At 42.1% G+C, this 21283-nt stretch overlaps 1 protein-coding gene across 1 annotated transcript; it reads right to left on the minus strand.

Moving 5' to 3' along the window:
* Window positions 1–4674: 4674 nt before the first annotated feature.
* LOC135505562 (protein unc-93 homolog A-like) lies at window positions 4675–13716 on the minus strand. The gene is made up of 8 exons (XM_064924628.1): window positions 13582–13716; window positions 13277–13458; window positions 12669–12898; window positions 12310–12432; window positions 5786–5997; window positions 5531–5666; window positions 5303–5434; window positions 4675–5207 (listed from the first exon to the last, which is right to left on the minus strand). Exons 1-8 carry the CDS (start codon window positions 13669–13671, stop codon window positions 4897–4899), a joined length of 1416 nt encoding a protein of 471 aa, XP_064780700.1. The 5' UTR covers window positions 13672–13716; the 3' UTR covers window positions 4675–4896.
* Between the last annotated feature and the right edge of the window lie 7567 nt (window positions 13717–21283).

The following is a 21283-nucleotide window of genomic DNA, read 5'->3' on the forward strand; positions in this document are numbered from 1 at the left end:
ATAATGTAATGTGAATTCAACATAGCAGCCATGGCATAAAAATACATTTATCACACTTAAATCAGAATTGTATAGAAATTCTGCATAAAATGTTCAACCATAAATTATTAGACATAATTCATGGTCAAGATAGTTATCCATACATTTATAGGGAAGTGAGCGCCTACTCCAACTCCGGCAGGTTGCCTAGACCACTGCGGAGTACACCCTCACCTTCTGGACCATGGCAGCCTCCAGCGGATGGATTTAGCAGCCTCCAGACGGAGCTGGCATGTTGCGATAACAACCCCTCCTTGGATGCACTCATAGCGATGACCATCCATTTGGATAACCTTCTTCGGGAGTGTTAGCACCTCTCGCCCTCCTCCTATGGCCATGCTGAGACAGAGCCTGAACCCATGGAGGTAGGGTCCACACCTCCTTGCGGCAGAGCGACGCCGTCGGAAACATTTGGGGCTCTGTCCCTATTGTGGTCAGAAGGGGCCCCAGCTTCAGCAGTGTCCAGTGCGTCATAACCAGGGGTCCACGAGGTCCGAGGGATAGCCCCGTGATCATTTGTCTCCCAGGGTTGGGTGAGTATTCCATCATCTCTTTCCGCCAAACACTTTCTGGTTTCAATTTCACTGGCTGGCTGTCCCTTGTGTTGTATCTACAGCTCTATTGGACAAGACCCTTGCCTCCTCCCATACCCGCTCTCCTTTCCTTTTCCGGTCCAAGCCCTGGATAAACAACCATTGGGATCCGACACAATCACGCACATTACAGCACCCTCAACCTCATCATGGGACCCATGCACCAGCAAAGCCTTCCCTTCCTCATCACCACCGAACCCGTACACAAAGTAATCGTCGGCCTCCCGTGGCTCCAACATCACAACCCCACCATCTCCTGGTCGAGTATGAAAATCACAGCCTGGGGACCAGGATACCGGAGGACCTGCTTTCCCGTACCCTGTGGTTCCACGCCAGTTGAGAGTCCTGTAAGTGCCTTCCAGCCCATCAATCGGTCCTCCCGTATCGTAGGTCCCATGTTTTGGGACTTAGATGTGGACCTTTGCCAGGCTCTGGAGAGGGAACGCGTTCCTGATACCTGCCCTCCAGAACGAATCTACGTGACCACAAGGGTAAGAGATCGGCTGTTGACCTGGGCACACACATCCCTCGCCACTGGACCCCCAGGTATCACCCACACCATCCATTCCCTCTATGAGATGTACTGGTGGCCCACCTTGGCGCAGGATGTCACCCACTATGTCAATTCATGCTCCATATTTCCCCTGCACACTCCAGCAGGGAAACTACTTCCCTTCCCGTGCCTCAGCGGTCATGATCACATCTGTCCATAGACTTTGTAACTGATCTCCCCCTTTCTGATGGTTTTACCACTATGGTTGTTGTTGACAGATTCTCTAAATTCCGTCATTTTATCCCTCTCTCTGGACAACCTACCACTCTCCAGGTCGCAGAGGCACTACTCAAGAAGGTCTTCCTGTAATATGGCCTCCCGTAGGACATTGTTTCCGACCGTGGTCCCCAATTCGCGTAGCAGGTCTGGAAAGCCTTTATGGAGATGCTGGGGGTAACGGTCAGCCTCGCATCTGGGAACCGGGCTCAGTCCAATGGGCAGGAGGAGAGGACCTACCAGGAGCTGGAGAGGTTCCTAAGGAGTCTCTGCCAGGACCAGCAGGGGGAGTGGGCTTGGTTCGTTCCCTGGGCAGTAAACGCCCAGAACTCACTTCGACACTCCCTTCCGGTGCATGCTGGGATATCAGCCGGGCCTGGCTCCGCGGACTCCGAGCCAGACCGAGGCTCCTGCAGTGGACAAGTGGTTCTGGGGGCACAGAGGTGGTATGGACCGCCACCACAGTGAGGCTCCTGTGTTCCATCCTGGTAATCGACTCTGGCTCTCCACCAGGAAACTCCTGCCCTGCCAGAAGCTGAGCCCCAGGTTTGTGGGGCCCTTCAAGGTCCCCCGGAGGGTCAATGCGTTAACCTATCGTCTCAAACTCCCCACCAACTACCAGATCTCCCTCCTCAGGCCGGGGCATCCAGGTCCCTGATGCCGTCCCCCACGACACCCCTCCCCTGGACATTGAGGGGACCCCCATCAATGCTGTTAGGTCCCTCCTGGACTCCCAACGTCATGTGGGCCGACTCCAGTACCTAGTGGACTGGGAGGGGTACAGTCCTGAGGAGTGCTCTTGGGTCCCGGTGGCGGACATCATCCGAGATTTCCGTCTCAGCCGCCTGGACCGGCCCTCTCCACACCCTCAGGGCTGTCCTCCTGGCCGGCATCATCCTGCGGCTGGAGGCGCGTGACGGGGGGGTACTGTCTCGCCTTATCCTGCTCCCTCCCTCCGGTGCTTGACGTCGCCGGTCTACTAACCACTGGTCCACACTTTCATTTGTATTGTTTCATTATTTAAACTTCTGCACCTGTTTCCTGACTCCCGGCGTATACGTTACATATAGAGATCCACAAAACCTCTCATTTTGTCACAAGAAGAAAAGTGTCCCATTGGGGTAGGCACATGACTGTGTCAGAATCATGATATCCAGATTTCCTCTTACTGGATGTCATTCCCCCACATAATTAAGTGATAACGCCCAAGAAGCCTGTGTTTGGAGGATATATGGGCACGGGAGTTGTTAGGCCTGAGATGAAGTCGAAGGCCGGCAAACCATACCAATATATCCTCCAAACACCGGCTTCAAGGGCCTTATCACTTTATACAACAGGTTGCCAACATATTCATATAATGATTGACATACAGTACCAGTCCAAAGTTTGGACACACCTACTAATTCAAGGTAAAACTTTAAAAAAAAACTTTTTTACTATTTTCTACATTGTAGAATAATAGTGAAGATGACAAAACTATGAAATAACACATAGGAATCATGTAGTAATCAAATAGCCACCCTTTGCCTTGACGACAGCTTTACACACTCTTGGCATTCTCTCAACCAACTTCATGAGGTTGTCACCTGGAATGTATTTCAATTAACAGGTGTGCCTAGTTAAAAGTTGATTTGTGGAATTACTTTCCTTCTTAATGCCTTTGGGCCAATCAGTTTTGTTGTGACAAGGTAGGGGTGGTATACAGAAGATAGCCCCATTTGGTAAAAGACCATGTCCATATTATGGCAAGACCAGCTCAAATAAGCAAAGCGAAACAACAGTCCATTATTTTATGACATGAAGGTCAGTCAATCCGGAAAATGTAAAGAACTTTGAATATTTTTTCCAGTGTAGTCGCAAAAACCATCAATGGTGAAACTGGTTCTCATGAGGACTGCCACTGGAAAGGAAGACGCAGAGTTACCAGCCTCAAGAATTGCAGTCAAATAAATGCTTCACAGAGTTCACAAGTAACAGACACATCTCAACAACTGCTCAGAGGAGACTGTGTGAATCAGGCCTTCATGGTCGAATTGCTGCAAAGAAACCACTACTAAAGGATATCAATAAGAATAAGAGACTTGCTTGGGCCAAGAAACATGAGCAATGGACATTAGATTGATGGAAATCTGTCCTTTGGTCTGATGAGTCCAAATTTGAGATTTTTAGTTCCAACCACAGTGTCTTTGTTAGACGCAAAGTAGGTGAACGGATGATCTTTGCATGTGTGGTTTCCACTGTGAAGCATGGAGGAGGAGGTGTGATGGTGTGGGGGTGCTTTGCTGGTGACACTGTCTGTGATTTATTTAGAATTCACTGCACACTTAACCAGCATGTCTGCCACAGCATTCTGCAGCAATACTATATCCCATCTGGTTTGCGCTTAGTGGGACAAATCATTCGTTCTTCAACAGGACAATGACCCAACACACTTCTAGGTTGTGTAGGGGCTATTTAACCGAGAAGGAGAGTGATGGAGAGCTGCATCAGATGACCTGGCCTCCACAATCACTCAACCTCAACCCAATTGAGATGAGTTGGACCGCAGAGTGAAGGAAAAGCAGCCAGCAAGTGCTCAGCATATGTGGGAACTCCTTCAAGACTGTTGGAAAAGCTGGTTAAAAGAATGCCAAGATTGTGCAAAGCTGTCATCAAGGCAAAGGGTGGCTACTTTGAAGAATCTAAAATCTAAATATATTTGGATTTTTTTTTACACTTTTTGTTACTACATGATTCCATATGTGTTATTTCATAGTTTTGATGTCTTCACTATTCTACAATGTAGAAAAAAAAGAAAAGTCCTTGAATGAGTAGGTGTGTCCCAACTTTCTACTGACACTGTATTTTCATGAAATGTTATTTTGATTGATTCATAGTATTTCATCGTTGCACAAGATATAGCCCCGGCACAAATCTAGGGTTGCAACCCAAGCTGGCTGGTTGTTCATTCTATCGGTTCGGTAGCCATAGACGTGACCCAGTCATTCAGTCTTTTTGTTCTGTATCTATGGACGCAACACAAGCGTTTATTCTAAATGTTCCATTGCCATACTGACTGGCAACGTTCTTATCCCAAGCTTGCTAGCTAACTTAGTCACGTCAACAGTGCAGCCAGAATAACAACAGAAGCTGTGTTCATTACTATGGGACAGCTGGAGATCGAATTTGGATATTGAAACAATGTTGCAAATGTCAAAGATACAGTCAACAAGGTTTATTCAAATCTCCTCTGAAAACTAAATGTTAGTCTAAAAAATGTGAGATAATGTCTAGATGCTTTTCATATTTTGGAGATCAAGTTTAAATTGCCTGGCTGGGCTGATGAGACAGTGGATTGCACAGTCAGATGAAACAGAGTAAAAAGATATTTTAACGTCATAGATTTAGCTGGTAGTAACTTGTGGAATAGACACCGGCTGGAATGCGGTTTTAACCAATCAGCGTTCAGGATTAGACTCACCTGTTGCATAAGTCTACATATCAAATACACATTGTCTACAAGCTGGTCTGAGTAATGATTTGATGTATGTTTTTTGAGTAGTCTGTGTATTGGTCTGTGTTCTTTTTATAGTCTTTGTCATATACTCCTTCCTCCACCGGAAGTGTAGGATTGTTGTGTTCTTGGTACTCTGCCCACAAACAGGTAACCGTGGAGAGGATCAGAACTCCAAGGAGGATGTAGATCTTGGTGTCTAGACAGATGAAGGTACTGTAGGCAAAGGCTATCACGAACCCCAGGGACTCCCACATACAGCAGTTAGCAAACGCTGCCTCTTTTTGTCTGGGGAAGAGAACCCCATACAGCGCTGCAAATAAAAACAACCACTGTTACATCTGGCCTGTACAAAATGTTTGATGTACCTAGCATGTCACGGTAATACATTTCAATAACTCAACTCACAGTTGGTTTGTGCCTGCCATACCGCATCTGCCATGCCCCAGAGAGCAGGAAACACAAAGAACACTGGCAGCTGGTCTGGGTGAGGCCTCCAGAACAACAGGGCCATGATACAGGCAAAGTTGTTTGCCGCAGCTGTAAGAGTGGTGAGTAGTAAGTGATTTGATTTTAAGTGTGTCGTATAGGTTACCAATGAAAATGTTAATGTCTTTATTGGAAAGCTCTTCTTACCAAAGCAAAACAGTGGGGCTCTTCCAGTGTATTCTGCCAACCTCCCAAACATAAAGGAACATAACGAATTTGTGGCTCCAAAACATATCATTGCATATCCAACGTAATGGATTCCTAATGAACAGGTCACATAGTTCTGCAAAAGAAACGACAAAAGAAGTTCACGAACAACTTTTAGCCAGTCTTCCGTTGGTAAAGAATTCTTGAACGTTGGATTCCTCGAGGCAGGGTAAGAACCATGTATTGTCTCCTCACCTTTGTGTATTCACCGGAGAGGAAACTCTGCTCAAAGCCACTGTACATGGACAAAGGGATGAGAATGATGAGTCTCTTGTCTTTCAGGAGTGTAAACGTGGCCAGGAAGGTGCTCCAGAATGGTTCTCTGTTCCCTCGGAACTCCTGGGCCTGATCTCTGTCTATGTTATCCAGAAATACTGCCACTATGATCATGGCCAGCACACCCACCCCTAGTACACAACAGAAACAAACATTAGAACATTTCAATAGCATCAACCTGCAGGGCTGGATTACCAAACAGTCATGCAGAGCTCATGTCCCAGGCCCCCGATGTATGAAATGTATGTACACGTGTGTGTGTGTGTGTGTGTGTGTATATATATATGTATGTATGTATGTATGTATATGTATGTGTATATGTATATGTATATGTATATGTATACATATAGTTTGTGGACACCTGATCTTTGAGCATGTCATTCCAAAATCATGGGCATTAATATGTAGTTGGTCACCCTTTGCTGCTATAACAGTCTCCACTCTTCTGGGAAGGCTTTCCATTAGATTTTGGAATATTACTGCGTGAACTTGCTTCTGTAAAGCCACGAGCATTAGTGAATTCGGACACTGATGTTGAGCAATTAGGCCTGGCTCGCAGTCAGCATTTCAATCCATCCCAAAGGGGTTCGATGGGGTTGAGGTCAGGGCTCTGTGCAGGCCAGTCATGTTCTTTCTGTATGGGCCTCGCTTTGTGCACGGGGGCATTGTCATGCTGAAACAGGAAGGGGCCTTCCCCCATCTTTTGCCACAAAGTTGGAAGCACAGAATCATCTAGAATGTAATTTTATGTTGTAGCGTTAAGATTTCCCTTCAAAGTAACTAAGGAGCCTAGCCCGAACCATGAAAAATGACCATTATCTCCACCAAATTTTACAGCTGGCTCTATGCATTTGGGCAGGTAACATTCTCCTGGCATCCGCCAAACCCAGATTCAAAGCGTGATTCATCACTCCAGAGAATGCGTCTCCACTGCTCCAGAGTCCAATGGCGGCAAGCTTTACACCACTCCACCCGACTCTTGACATTGCGCATGCTGATCTTAGGCTTGTGTACGGCTGCTCGGCCATGTAAACCCATTTCATGATGCTCCCGATGAACAGTTATTGTGCTGATGTTCCTTTCAGAGGAAGTTTGGAACTCGGTAGTGAGTGTTGCAACCGAGGACAGACCATTTTTACGTGCTACATGCTTCAGAACTTGGTGGCCCTGTTGCTGCCAGTGTTGCTCTTAGATGTTTCCACTTCACAATAACAGCACTTAGAGTTGGCAGGACAGAAATTTGATGGACTGGCTTGTTGGAAAGGTAGCATGCTATCATGGTGCCATATTGAAAGTCACTGAGCTCTTCAGGAAGGCCATTCTACTTCCAATGTTTGGCTATGGAGATTGCATGGTTGTGTGCTCGACTTTATACACGTCAGCAACGGGTTTAGCTGAACTAGTCGAATCCACAAATTTGAATGGTGGCCACATACTTTTGTGCATATATAGTGTATACAGTGGCAAGAAAAAATATGTGAACCCTTTGGAAATACCTGGATTTCTGCATAAATTGGTCATAAATGTGACAGTCTGCTTAAACTAATAACACACAAACAGTTATACGTTTTCATGTCTTTATTGAACACACCGTGTAAACATTCACAGTGCAGGGTGGGAAATGTATGTGAACAATTGGATTTAGTAACTGGTTGACCCTCTGCAGTTGCGGATCAGACCTGCACAACGGTCAGGAGGAATTTTGGACCATTTTGGACCATTCACAAAACTGTTTCAGTTCAGCAATATTCTTGGGATGTCTGCTGTGAACCTCTCTCTTGAGGTCATGCCACAGCATCTCAATCGAGTTGAGGTCAGGACTCTGACTGGGCCACTTCAGAAGGCGTATTTTCTTCTGTTGAAGCCATTCTGTTGTTGATTTACTTCTGTGTTTTTTTTTTTGGTCGTTGTCCTGTTGCATGACCCAACTTCTGTTGAGCTTCAATTGACAGAGCCTAACATTCTCCTGCAAAATGTCTTGATAAACTTGAGAATTAATTTCAGTCAATGATAGCAAGCTGTCCAGGCCCTGAGGCAGCAAAGCAGCCCCAAACCATGATGCTCCCTCCACCATACTTTACAGTTGGGATGAGGTTTTGATGTTGGTGTGCTGTGCCTTTTTTCCTCCACAGGGTTGTGTGTTCCTTCCAAACTACTCAACTTTAGTTTCATCTCTCCACAGAATATTTGGCCAGTAGCACTGTGGAACAACCAGATGCTCTTTTGCGAACTTCAGACATGCAGCAATGTTTCTTTTAGACAGCAGTGGCTTCTTACGGGGTGTCCTCCCATGAACACCATTCTTGTTTAGCGTTTTATGTATCGTAGACTCGTCAACTGTGATGTTAGCATATTCCAGACATTTCTGTATGTCTTTAGCTGACATTCTAAGATTCTTCTTAACCTCATTGAGCATTCTGCACTGTGCTCTTGCAGTCATCTTTGCTGGGAGGCCACTTCTAGGGAGAGTAGCAACAGTGCTGAACTTTCTCCATTTATAGACAATTTGTCTTACCGTGGCCTGATGAACATCAAGGCTTTGAGATACTTTTGTAACCATTTTCAGCTTTATGCAAGTAAACAATTCTTAATCTTAGGTATTCTGAGATCTCATTTGTTTGAGGCATGGTTCACATCAGGCAATGCTTCTTGTGAATAGCAAACTCAAATGTTGTGAATGTTTTTTTATAGAGCAAGGCAGCTCTAACCGACATCTCCAATCTCATCTCATTGATGGGACTCCAGGTTAGCTGACTTCTGACTCGAATTAGCTTTGGGAAATGTCATTAGCCTAGGGGTTCACATACTTTTTCCATCCTACACTGTGAATGTTTAAATGATGTATTCAATATAGACATGAAAAATACAATAATTTCTGTGTTATTAGTTTAAGCCCACTATATGTGTCTATTGCTGTGACTTAGATGAAGGTCAGATCAAATTTGATGACTAATTTATGCAGAAATCCAGGTAACTCCAAAAGGTTCACATACTTTTTCTTGCCACTGTATATACAAGTACCTTGCAAAAGTATTCATCCCCTTTGGCGTTTTTCCTATTTTGTTGCATTACAGCCTGTAATTTAACTTGATTTATATTTGGATTTCATGTAATGGACATACACAAAATAGTCCAAATTGGTGAAGTGAAATGAAAAAATTACTTGTTTCAAAAAATAAATTTAAAAAACAAACAGAAAAGTGGTGTGTGCATTTGTATTCACCTCCTTTGCAATGAAGCCCTTAAATAAGATATTGTGCAACCAATTGTCACATGATCTGAGTGTATATATACACCTGTTCTGAAATGCCCCAGAGTCTGCAAAAGTACTAAGCAAGCGGCACCACCAAGCAAGCGACACCATAAAGACCAAGGAGCGCTCCAAACAGGTCAGGGACAAAGTACAGATCAGGGTTGGGTTATAAAAAAATATCAGAAACTCTAAACATCCCACGGAGCACCATTAAATCCATTATTATGTTTTTTAAAGAATATGGCACCACAACAAACCTGCCAAGAGAGGGCCGCCCACCAAAACTCACAGACCAGGCAAGGAGGGCATTTATCAGAGTGGCAACAGAGACTCTGAAGGAGCTGACCCCAAAGGAGCTGCAAAGCTCCATGGTGGAGATTGGAGTATCTGTCCATAGGACCTCTTTAAGCTATACTCTCCACAGAGCTGGGCTTTATGGAAGAGTGTCTGGAAAAAAAGCAATTGCTGTAAGAAGAAAATAAGCAAAAAACATTTGGTGTTCACCGAAAGGCATGTGGGAGACTCCCCAAACATATGGAATAAGGTACTCTGGTCAGATGAGACTAAAATGTAGCTTTTTGGCCATCAAGGAAACGCTATGTCTGGCGCAAACCAACACCTCTCATCACCCTGAGAACATCATCACAGTGAAGCACGGTGGTGGCAGCATCATGCTGTGGGGATGTTTTTCATCGGCAGGGACTGGGAAACTGGTCAGAATTGAAGGAATGATGGAAGGAATGATGGATGTTTGTTTTCCAGAGATTTGAGACTGGGATGGAGGTTCATACAGGACAATGAAATAAAGAATACTTGAGTGGAGGGGAAACATTTAAATGTCTTTGTTTTCCAGAGAATTTGATGACTAAAGGGATGGTAGAGACATACCCCATTGCAAAAGGTGGCTCTACAAGGTATTGACCTTGGGGGGTTATGCATGCTCAAGTTCTGTTGTTGTTGTCTCATTTCTTGTTTGTTTCACAATATAAAATATTTTGCATCTTCAAAGTGATAGTTTTTCTTTTACTACTATGTTCACTTAGGGGGTGAATACTTTTGCAAGCCACTGTACAGATAGATAAACCATACCAGTCAAAGGTTTGGACACTTACTCAATCCAGGGTTTTTCTTTATTTTTACTATGTTCTACATTGTAGAATAATAGTGAAGACATCAAAACTATGAAATTACACATATGGAGTAACAAAAAAGTGTTAAACAAATCAAAATATATTTTATATTTGAGATTCTTCAATGTAGCCACCCTTTGCCTTGATGTAGCCACCCTCGTGGCATTATCTCAAACAGCTTTATGGGGTAATCACCTGGATTACATTTCAATTAAAAGAAGATAGCCCTATTTAGTATAAGACCAAGTCTATATTATGGCAAGGACAGCTCAAATTATCACGTCCTGACCATAGAGAGCCTTTATTTTCTATGGTAGAGTAGGTCAGGGCGTGTCTGGGGTGCTAGTCTAGTTTATATTTTCTATGTTGGGTTCTAGTTTTGTTTTCTATGTTGGTGATTGGTATGATTCCCAATTAGAGGCAGCTGGAAATCGTTGTCTCTAATTGGGGATCATATTTAAGTAGCATTTTTTCCACTTGTAGGTTATTGGATATTGTTTTGAGTTAGTGCACGTAGCATCTCTGTAGTCACGGTTTGTTGTTCTTTATTGTTTATTGTTTTTGCTTTGCTAAGTTTCACTTTATTATAAATTATGTGGAACTCAACATACGCTGCGCCTTGATCCGATATTCATTCCAACGAACATGAAACAAATAAGCAAAGAAACTACAGTCCATCATTACTTTAAGACATGAAGGTCAGTCAATGAGGAACATTGGACTGCTGAGTGAAGGAAAAGCAGCCAGCAAGTGCTCAGCATATTTGGGAACTACTTCAAGACTGTTGGAAAAGCATTCCAGGTGAAGTTGGTTGAGAGAATGCCAAGAGTGTGCAAAGCTGTCATCAAATCAAAGGGTGGCTACATTGAAGAATCTAAAATCTAAAATATATTTTGATTTGTTTAACACTTTTTTGGTTACTACATGATTCCATATCTGTTATTTCATAGTTTTGATGTCTTCACTATTATTCTACAATGTAGAAAATAGTAAAAATAAAGAAAAACCCTTGAATGAGTAGGTGTGTCCAAACTTTTGACTGGTACTGTATATATACATGGAGATAGGTGGGCCCCCAAGTGGTATATGATAGCAAAATGTGTAGAATTTCAGGAAATTTGCTTTTAAACAGCACATTTTATTCTCTGCCCCATGGCAAAATGTGTAGAATTGCAGGGAATTAGCATTAAAATTGCAACATTTCCTCTTAGCCTTGTTGGATTCTAGCTTGTAATATACTTATTAATGTTACCATACTAGAACTTATTGATTACTTTAAATATAAGGAATGTATATGTTGGGGTCAATGAAGGGTGAATAGGAAGGTGGTGTATGGAAAGTTACTGAGTGAGACAAGGGGAAGAGCAGAACGTTATTTTTCTGTTCAAACATGTTATTGTTGAATATCAATGTTACTAAGGAGGGAGGCGAAAGGAAACAGCTAGTCTCTGCTGAGGCAGGTCAGCTGCGGAACTAGGAAGGAGAGAGGAATTTGACTCCAGGTCAAGTCAACAGATGAAGTGAAAAGAAACCTTTGGAAGGGGGCCAGAGAAGCCCATCACAACGACCCTCCTACTACAGTTCTATCTCAAACACATACATTTCCACACCCACGAAGGTTCTAGCATCAGGCAGGGCCATGACTACACCAGTGAGAGGAATCAACTAAGTTCCTGCCTAGCAACAGAGATGTATCAGCTATCTAGATGTGTAAGGAGTTGACCCCACCTAGTAGGAGGTTATAAATATATGTGCTTGTGTAATCATACCTTGTCTTTCAGCTGTATGACCCAGTGGGTGGATAAACTTGGTTTGAACTTTTCCTAGTCGTCCGTTTGTGTTTTTACTCTGTTTGTTCAGAACCTAACAGCCTCATGACAAAATGTGTAGAATAGCATTATAAAACTGTAGAATATCAGGAAATGTGCTTTGAAACTGCAGAATTTTCTCTCAGCCTCATGGCAAAATGTGAACAAAAGCATGAGGGGGGGGGGGTGCACTATTATGACTATTATGGCTGCGTCAAAGTGTAACACTGACAAACAATAGTAGGTTCTTACCAATATAGCAGCCGACTAGTGTCCAGACCAATTCTTGTGCTGGTCTTTTGGTCGTGGAGTTTACATTGATATCAATGCACACACCTGCACCACAATATTGTAGATCTTCCTCAGAGATGTCAGCTAGGATAACATAAAGATATCATTATGACAGATGGTACCATAGAGGATGGTTGGGCAAGAACACCTCTGATAATGTACACTACACATGATGCATCTCATTCACTTTATCCTACAGTCACCCGTTAACTTACAAATGTTACTACTTTCACAAACAAGTTGCATTTGTTCTGTGTGTGCATACTTGTGTGTGTGTGTGTGTGTTTGTTTGTGTGTGTATGTGTGCACTTGCTACTTACGTATATCTGTATCTGAACCAAATATCAACGATGACATGAGGTTTCCCCATACAGCCGAAGACTGGAATAGCAAGAAAAATATGCCAAAGTACTTATTGATAACATCCGCTGCTGCCTTGTTTTCTTTAGGGGCCTGCAGGTTGCCACAGATGGTGAGAAGGGTACACTTGGCTGACCATAGTGGAGAACCTCCCATACCCAGGATCACAGAGGTGGGGATCAGAGTGTACCTAGAAGAGGACAGATTAATATGGTTAGCATCAGACACTACCTACAGTTTGTAAACTAACACAGCTACTGACAGGCCAGTCCAGGAAGCATAGCAGAGAGGGATAGGATTCATACCATGTGTGTAAACAACTTTGTCGATGGACTCTACTTTCACATAATTAGTTTAAATTACTCACAGAGTACTGAAATAATCCCAACTCTACTTGGTAACAACAAGTTAATATATGTGTACTATGCCAAATGTTTTACTCATTGAGGTAGGGAGGTACATGATTAGTTGTATTGTAATTTTGCTCTTAAATCACAAAGAAGAAACACAGCTTGTTGAAAGTTGTAAACAATGAATGTCTGAACAGGTTTTAGCCAGTTTGCTTTACCATCCTGGATAGAGGTTCCCAATTGAATAGGTCACATAGCAGCCCATGCCGACAACAATAGTCCATTTGCAGCCCAGGTTTTTGATGAGAGTGGGTGTTAGGAACATGGATGACAGGATGATGGAGGCATAGATAACACTGAGAGATGTCACCCCCATCCCATCCTCGGCATTCAGACTGCTCTGTAACACAGGAGAGGGATGGTGCCATCAATTATCAACAACCAGAAATTGCAGTGTTGAATTGTATCTTAATATTCAAACAATCATCTATTTAATGATTGACACGACAGTATCTTGAGTTACCTGTAAACTCTGAAGTCCTCCATACGCTGTGAACAGAGATAAAAATCCAATGGATACCACCAGAACATTTTTCATATTTCGGTCTATCATTTCTGCAACGTGAATACCTATAAGAAAAGTATATTCCAGATTACAACTCCACTGGACGGTTTTCAAAGCAAAGTCTTAGGTAAAACCACTGAGCCTTTATATAGTGAAGCTGGTTAAATTGGGGACAAAGTTCATTCCGTTCTACTGTTAGAAATGTGTCCTCTGCTGAAGAGCTCTTACAGGGTTAATACTGTCATAAAAATCCTGGAAAATAAATGTAATTTTAAAATGTTTTCCAGGCCTGGAAAAGCAGTGGTGGAAAAATTACCCAATTGTCATAGTTGAGTAGAAGTAAAGATACCATAATAGAAAATAACTCAGGTAAAAGTGAAAGTCACCCAGTAAAATACAACTTGAATAAAAGTCTAAAAGTATTTGGCTTGAATTATATTTAAGTATCAAAAGTAGACCTATAAATCATGTCAAATTCCTTAATAAAACCAGAAGGCACAATTTTCTTGTTTTTCTAATTTACAGATAGCCAGGGGCACACTACAACACTCAGACATAATTTACAAGCAAAGCATTTGTGTTTAGTGTGTCCACCAATTAGATGCAGTAGGAATGACCAGAGATTTTCTCTTGATAAATGCATGAATTGGACAATTTTCATGACCTGCTAAGTATTCAAAATGTACAGAGACCCCAAAAAACTACTTATGTAGTACTTTAAAGTATGTTTACTAGCCTACTTAACTAGCCTACTTAACACCACTGTGGAAAAGTTTTGGGAAATGATCCAATCTGAAAAATGTTGGAAAAGTAATGGAAATTAATAATTTCGATTATTGAAATTATTTAGGCAAAATACAAAATATTGTATCAATCAAATCAAAATCAACATATAAACCAGGCTCAGAATGGACTTTAGTGCGTTTGTTGTGTTTGCGCACATCACTTGCATCTGTGCAAGAGGAGTGGGCCGTTGCTCAAAGAGGGGAAGAGTCAGACATTGCAGTGGCAGGCAGGCAGGTAGGTATGCCTAGTCTATAACATATGATAGAGATCAGACTTATAGCTAGGTAGCCAAATAAAAAAAAATATATAGTACCCTACAGTTAACTGTTTAGCTATTATTACCATGATTCATGTTTTTGTCATGTCCCCCAAAAACTTCCAACGACACTCGAGAATAAGGTAATTCAAAGTTGATAAAATTTTTTGAACGATTCCGATTATTCATTTAACACCTTTTTGGGGGGCGAAATTAACAATTCACTCGGTCATTGTATTCGGGTTCAATCGCGGTGAATAGAGTTATGTGAATCAAAATAATAATTTCTGAATTGCGAACAGTAATTTTACGAAAAAATATTAGATGTAGCCTTTCTTTATGGATTATGTGGCTTCAAAACTTGTTTTGTAGATACTTCCAGTTGATTTGGTTCATCCAATGTATGGGGCAATGCAACTCAATTGCTGCTAGTCAACATGCAAAGTAAACACTTCCAAGGTAGCCAACATACAAATGACTAAACTAGAAAAGGCACACTTCCCGAAGAAAATGTGTGTTCTTGTTTCTGCTGAATAGAAAGATTTGCAGCCTAACATAGCCAATAGAGCTTTGATATATTGAATGGGCAAATTATTTCAAAAGGCAGGAAACGTATTTGATGGTAATGTTGCAATGTTCTACATCAACCATCCTCCAGGAAAACTAATGGGTGTGCAGACTTTTATTCCTAAAGGGCGTGCAGGCATTTATTCCCCTCAAACAAACCACATTGTAGAAATGAGCTGCTCAACTGGACCTTGATAAACTGTCTCTGATGTGCTTGAGCGGGGCTTTATCAAGAGCCTGCACACCCAGTAGCTCTACAGACTGAGAGTTGACCACATTTTTTTATACAGTTGCCTAACAGTTATTCTACTTTGTGGGGGGTTGAGTGCCTTGCAGGAGATCGTACTTGGGATCACAGAGCAGCCTCCCAGTATCGACACCACATATGCTTAATTTTTTATATGTAAATAGAGACGCTGACAAATGTCAAGTAAATTTGGTTAAAACTCATGGAGAAGTCATGAAATTCCATCTGTCAAAATGTGTATGAACCCTGCCTTATAAATAAACATTGTTATCAATATTATAGGGAAAGCATCCGTGGGCTGTTTGCTTAACTCCTACAATTTCCTGGATCAGAGGCTTAGTGACTTTAGATACTGTGTGTTTTTTTATTTAACCTTTATTTAACTAGGCAAGTCAGTTAAGAACAAGTTCTTATTTACAGTGACGGCCTAGGAACAGTGGGTTAACTGCCTTGTTCAAGGGCAGAAGGACAGATTTTTACCTTGTCAGCTCAGGGGTTTCAATCTACCAACCTTGTGGTTACTGGCCCACGCTCTAACCACTAGGCTACCTGCCATCCCACTGTTACCAGTATTACTGGTAACAGGGTTGGGGTCAGTTGAATTGAACATACTACTTGAGTGCACATTTTTGGGTTTGACCCCAACCCCAAGATTTAAGCCATTAAATATGAATTGTGAAGTTGTCAGTATTTTTAGATTTACATTTCTCTGATTCCCTTTCAGGCACATAATAATCACAGTTTAGTTCAGCTGTGCATGAGGAATGCATTCCACTCATACAAGATACCAGGGTGCAAAGGTTAACTGATAGTTATGGAAAAGCCAAAAATGTAAAACATCATTTGTTTTCTTCCTTATTGTTTTTGTAAAACTTACTTTTCAGGGCTCAAAAAGAACTATGGCAATAGGTAGATAATTCAAATAATTGTTTATACTACTAATATCACATATTGCCCACTACAGTGCTTAATGTCAACAAGATATGTAATGTGTGATTGATAGTTCATAAAGTTCATCAGCCTATGTGGTGTGTGCGTGCCACCCTTTATCAGGGGTATTGATATGTTTCACCATAAATGAACTTGTACACGTGGCCAATTTTATAGGACCAGGTACATCGACTACTACTACTGCTAAGACTACTACTCACAGTAGGTGAAGGCCAATGCTGTTGATTATACACGGAGTATACAAAACATTAAGGACACCTGCTTTTTCATGACAGACTGACCAGGTGAAAGCTATGATCCCTTATTGATGTCACTTGTTAAATCCACTTCAATCAACATCGATAGATTTTTAAGACTTGAGACAATTGAGACATGGATTATCGATGTGTGCATTCAGAGGGTAAATGGGCAAGACAAAAGATTGAAGTGCCTTTGAACGGGATGTGGTAGTAGGTGCCAGGCGCACCGGTTTGTGTCAAGAACTGCAATGCTGCTGGGCTTTTCATGCTCAACAGTTTCCAGTGTGTATCAAGAATGGTCCACCACCCAAAGGACATCCCGCTAACAAGACACAACTATGGGAAGCATTGGGGTCAACATGGGCCAGCTGCCCTGTGGAACGCTTTTGACACCTTGTAGAGTCCATGCCCCAACAAATTGAGGCTGTTCTGAGGGCAAGGGGGTGTATCTCAATATTAGCAAGGTGTGCCTAATGTTAGTTATACTCAGTGTATAATGCTAACTGACTTTAAGAGATGCCTGATGTATAGTTCCCTCTGTTTGTTCTCTTTACCAGGTTGTATACAGTAATGGTACTGTTATTATAGTAGTGGATTTTACATTTCAAAAAGCACAGATTCAACTCAGCCTGTTATGGTGTACGGAGAGGTCTGTTAAATAATAATTTTCTCCCAGGAGGCAGCAGTATGGATCATAGACAGCTTGGACTCTGACTCACTCACCACTGGGCACAGACTTCGATTCAATGTCTATTCCATGTTGGTTCCACGTTATTGAATTGAAATTATGTGGAAACAACGTTAATTCAACCAGTGTCTGCCCAGTGCGTCTGCTCTGTTGCGCTCTTGCCAGATGTGGTCTGCTATGCAGTGCAGTCAGCCTCTTCCTCTCCTCTCCTCTCTTTTTCTTCTCTGTCCTCAGTATGACAGAGGACAAAGTATTCTGTGGCACACGCCAGGGGACCAAGGCTCTCCCAGTACAGCCCGGCGTTCCAGCCCTAGCAAAGCCTCAACACAGCACAAGCAAAGGGCCTCCTAACGTAGAGTCACTCAGAGGTCATTGCATCCTAGCTTTTCCCTGCACTTCCTGTTGTTTTGGCCCCCTCAGAGACAGGCGGTCTGGCAGGCTGTGTTTATTCGGTCCGCTGTGTGTTTATCGGCTGGCTGAGAGGACCCTGGGGCGTGTCTGTCTCCTCACTGGGTGCTTCATTAAAGTAGCCTAAACTGGACCTGCTAAAGAGCTTCTAGCTCATTCCAGTGGACCTCCAGATCAGACACATACCTTTCTGCATTGTTACTGCATCATCTCATTGGCAGGACGTGTGCTACTCATGACTGCCATCAGGGGGCTCTGTTGGACGTTAAAACTTGAGCTAGTGGTTCTGTACTGTACAGTATGTGTTGCTTATAGAGCCAGTATCCGTACAAAAATCTCTATCTACGTTATGTGTGATTACCTATGGCTTTAAATCAGTCCAGGCCTTATGTATATAAGATAGTCCTCGGGGTATTGATTTACTGATTTACACACACATAGGAAAGGAACAGTGTTTCAGTGAAGCTAGCTTATCTTCAGGCACCTACCTGTCTGTGTTATTCTCACCAGCAGAGTCAGTCAGGCTGACCTTTCATGGGAAACAAACCCTGTTTTCCCCTTTCATTCCCTTCTCTCCGACCTCCTGCACTCTACCCAAATCTCCTGTGGAATCCCAGGCATGCACTGAACTGGAGGTCTAATCTCGCTTGGGAAGCTGAACAAGACAACTGTGGGAAGCATTGGGGTCAACATCGCCGAACTCAACAAAAAGAGTACACTAGTACACATCTAAGTGTTGGCCCATTGTTATACAATTTGAGTATTTATTAATCTATGACTGAACTGAACACCTTTAACAGTGACCTCATGCCTGAGGGATTTATATTTTCAGTCAAACACTTCAGACCTGGTATGAGTCAGTCTATCAATGCACTCACTACTTTTTGACTCTCTTTTTGAGTGTTACAAAGGCTTTGGCTAAAATAGAAATGTTGCCTATTGGGTTTTCTCTCTGAATTTGACTTCACTTATAGAGGTTTTGTAGTGTCATATAAGTTACAATTTCATTTTTTAAATTCCTTCTCATCACTGTTCTTGTCATGGTTATGACATAGTTACTTATGAGTCATTCTAGTATTGTCTTGACACATTTACACAGCGATGGAAAAGCACCCTATTGTCATACTTGAGTAAAAGTAAAGATAACTTAATAGAAAATGACTCAAGTAAAAGGGAAAGTCACCCAGTAAAATACTACTTCAGCAAAAGTCTAAAAGTAGTTGGTTTTAAATATACTTAAGTATCAAAAGTAAAAGTATAAATCATTTAAAATTCCTTATATTAAGCAAACCAGAAGGAATGATGTTCTTATTTTAAAATTTACAGATAGCCAGGGGCACACTCCAACACAGAAATAATTTACAAATGAAGCCTTTGTGTTTAGTGAGTCCACCAGATCAGAGGCAGTAGAGATGACCAGGGACAATCTCTTGATAAGTACGTGAATTGGACCATTTTCATGTCCTGCTATTCATTCAAAATACAATAAGTACTTTGGGTGTCCAGGAAAATGTATGGAGTAAAAAGTACATCATTTTCTTTAGGAATGTAGTGAAGTAAAATTTGTCCAAAATATAAATAGTAAAGTAAAGTACAGATACCCCAAAAAACTACTTAGTAGTACTTTTACTTAAGTAACTTACACCACTGCTGAGCCTGTATCACTAGGATGTAGGTCACACTGTATCACTAGGATGTAGGTCACATCCTATATGACTGTCGCACTATAGGGGTCTTTCCTGAATCTCAGCCATATGAATGGAGTAGAATGAGACCACCTATTTAAGCTACCAGAGTGTATCAGAGAGGGTGGTCATCCCTGCAGTGCAATGTGACATGCAACTACTTGACGTGTTAAGAGACGTTTAGTGTATTTAAAAACCTGCATACTTAGCCTAGCTCCCCCAGCCACCACATGACCTTACGTGAGCTCATTAGTTTTTCCTGACTGTGTGTGTGTGTGTGTGTGTGTGTGTGTGTGTGTGTGTGTGTGTGTGTGTGTGTGTGTGTGTGTGTGTTAGAGGTCGACCGATTAATCGGAATGGCTGATTAATTAGGGATGATTTCAAGTTTTCATAACAATCGGAAATCGGACACCGATTTTGCCTATTTTTTTTATTATTATTATTATTTTATTTTTTACACCTTTATTTAATCTTCATTTAACTAGGAAAGCCGGTTAAGAACACATTCTTATTTTAAATGACGGCCTAGGAACGGTGGGTTAACTGCCTTGTTCAGGGGCAGAATGACAGATTTTCACCTTGTCAGCTCGGGGGATCTAATCTTGCAACCTTACAGTTAACTAGTCCAGCACTCCACAAGGAGACTGCCTGTTACGTGAATGCAGTAAGCCAAGGTAAGTTGCTAGCTAGCATTAAACTTATCTTATAAAAACAATCAATCAATCATAATCACTAGTTAACTACACATGGTTGATGATATTACTAGATATTATCTAGCGTGTCCTGTGTGGCATATAATCTGACTGAGCATACAAGTATCTAAGTATCTGACTGAGCGGTGGTAGGCAGAGGCAGGCGTCTAAACATTAATTCAAACAGCACTTTCGTGCGTTTTGCCAGCAGCTCTTCATTATGCTTCAAGTATTGCGCTGTTTATGACTTCAAGCCTATCAGCTCGCAAGATGAGGCTGGTGTAACCAATGTTAAATGGCTGGCTAGTTAACGCGCGCTAATAGCGTTTCAAACGTCACTAGTTCTGAGCCTGTGGTTGCTTCCCTTGCTGGACATGGGTAATGCTGCTTCGAGGGTGGCTGTTGTCGTTGTGTTGCTGGTTTGAGCCCAGGGAGGAGCGAGGAGAGGGACGGAAGCTATACTGTTACACTGGCAATACTAAAGTGCCTATAAGAACAAAGGTTAATGAAATACAAATGGTATAGAGGGAAATAGTCCTATAATTCTGATAATACCTACAGCCTAAAACTTCTTACCTGGGAATATTGAAGACTCATGTTAAAAGGAACCACCAGCTTTCATATGTTCTCATGTTCTGAGCAAGGAACTGAAACGTTAGCTTTCTAACATGACACTTTAACTTTCTTCTCCAACACTTTGTTTTTGCATTATTTAAACCAAATTGAACATGTTTCATTTTTTATTTGAGGCTAAATTGATTTTATAGATGTATTATATTAAGTTAAAATAAGTGTTCATTCTGTATTGTTGTAATTGTCAATATTACAAGTAAAATGCCATGTAGTGGGGGGGGTGTATCAGTAATCGGTATCAGTATCGGCACTGAAAAATCATAATCGGTCGACCTCTAGTGTGTGTGTGTGTTTGTGTGTGTGTGTGCCATGTGTGTGCCAGGTGTGTGTGTGCCATGTGTTTGCCAGGTGTGTGCCAGGTGTGTGTGTGCCAGGTGTGTGTGCCATGTAGTGGAGCAGGCGAGACCTGTTTTTCCTGCTGATAGCCGCTGGTGACAGTGACAGGTGTGAGTCACTTTCAGACTGCCCATTGTTAACCGTTTGCTGATGTAAATGCAGGATCTGTGGG

The sequence above is a fragment of the Oncorhynchus masou genome, chromosome 19, assembly GCF_036934945.1.
Source record: "Oncorhynchus masou masou isolate Uvic2021 chromosome 19, UVic_Omas_1.1, whole genome shotgun sequence".
Taxonomy (NCBI): Eukaryota; Metazoa; Chordata; class Actinopteri; order Salmoniformes; family Salmonidae; genus Oncorhynchus; species Oncorhynchus masou.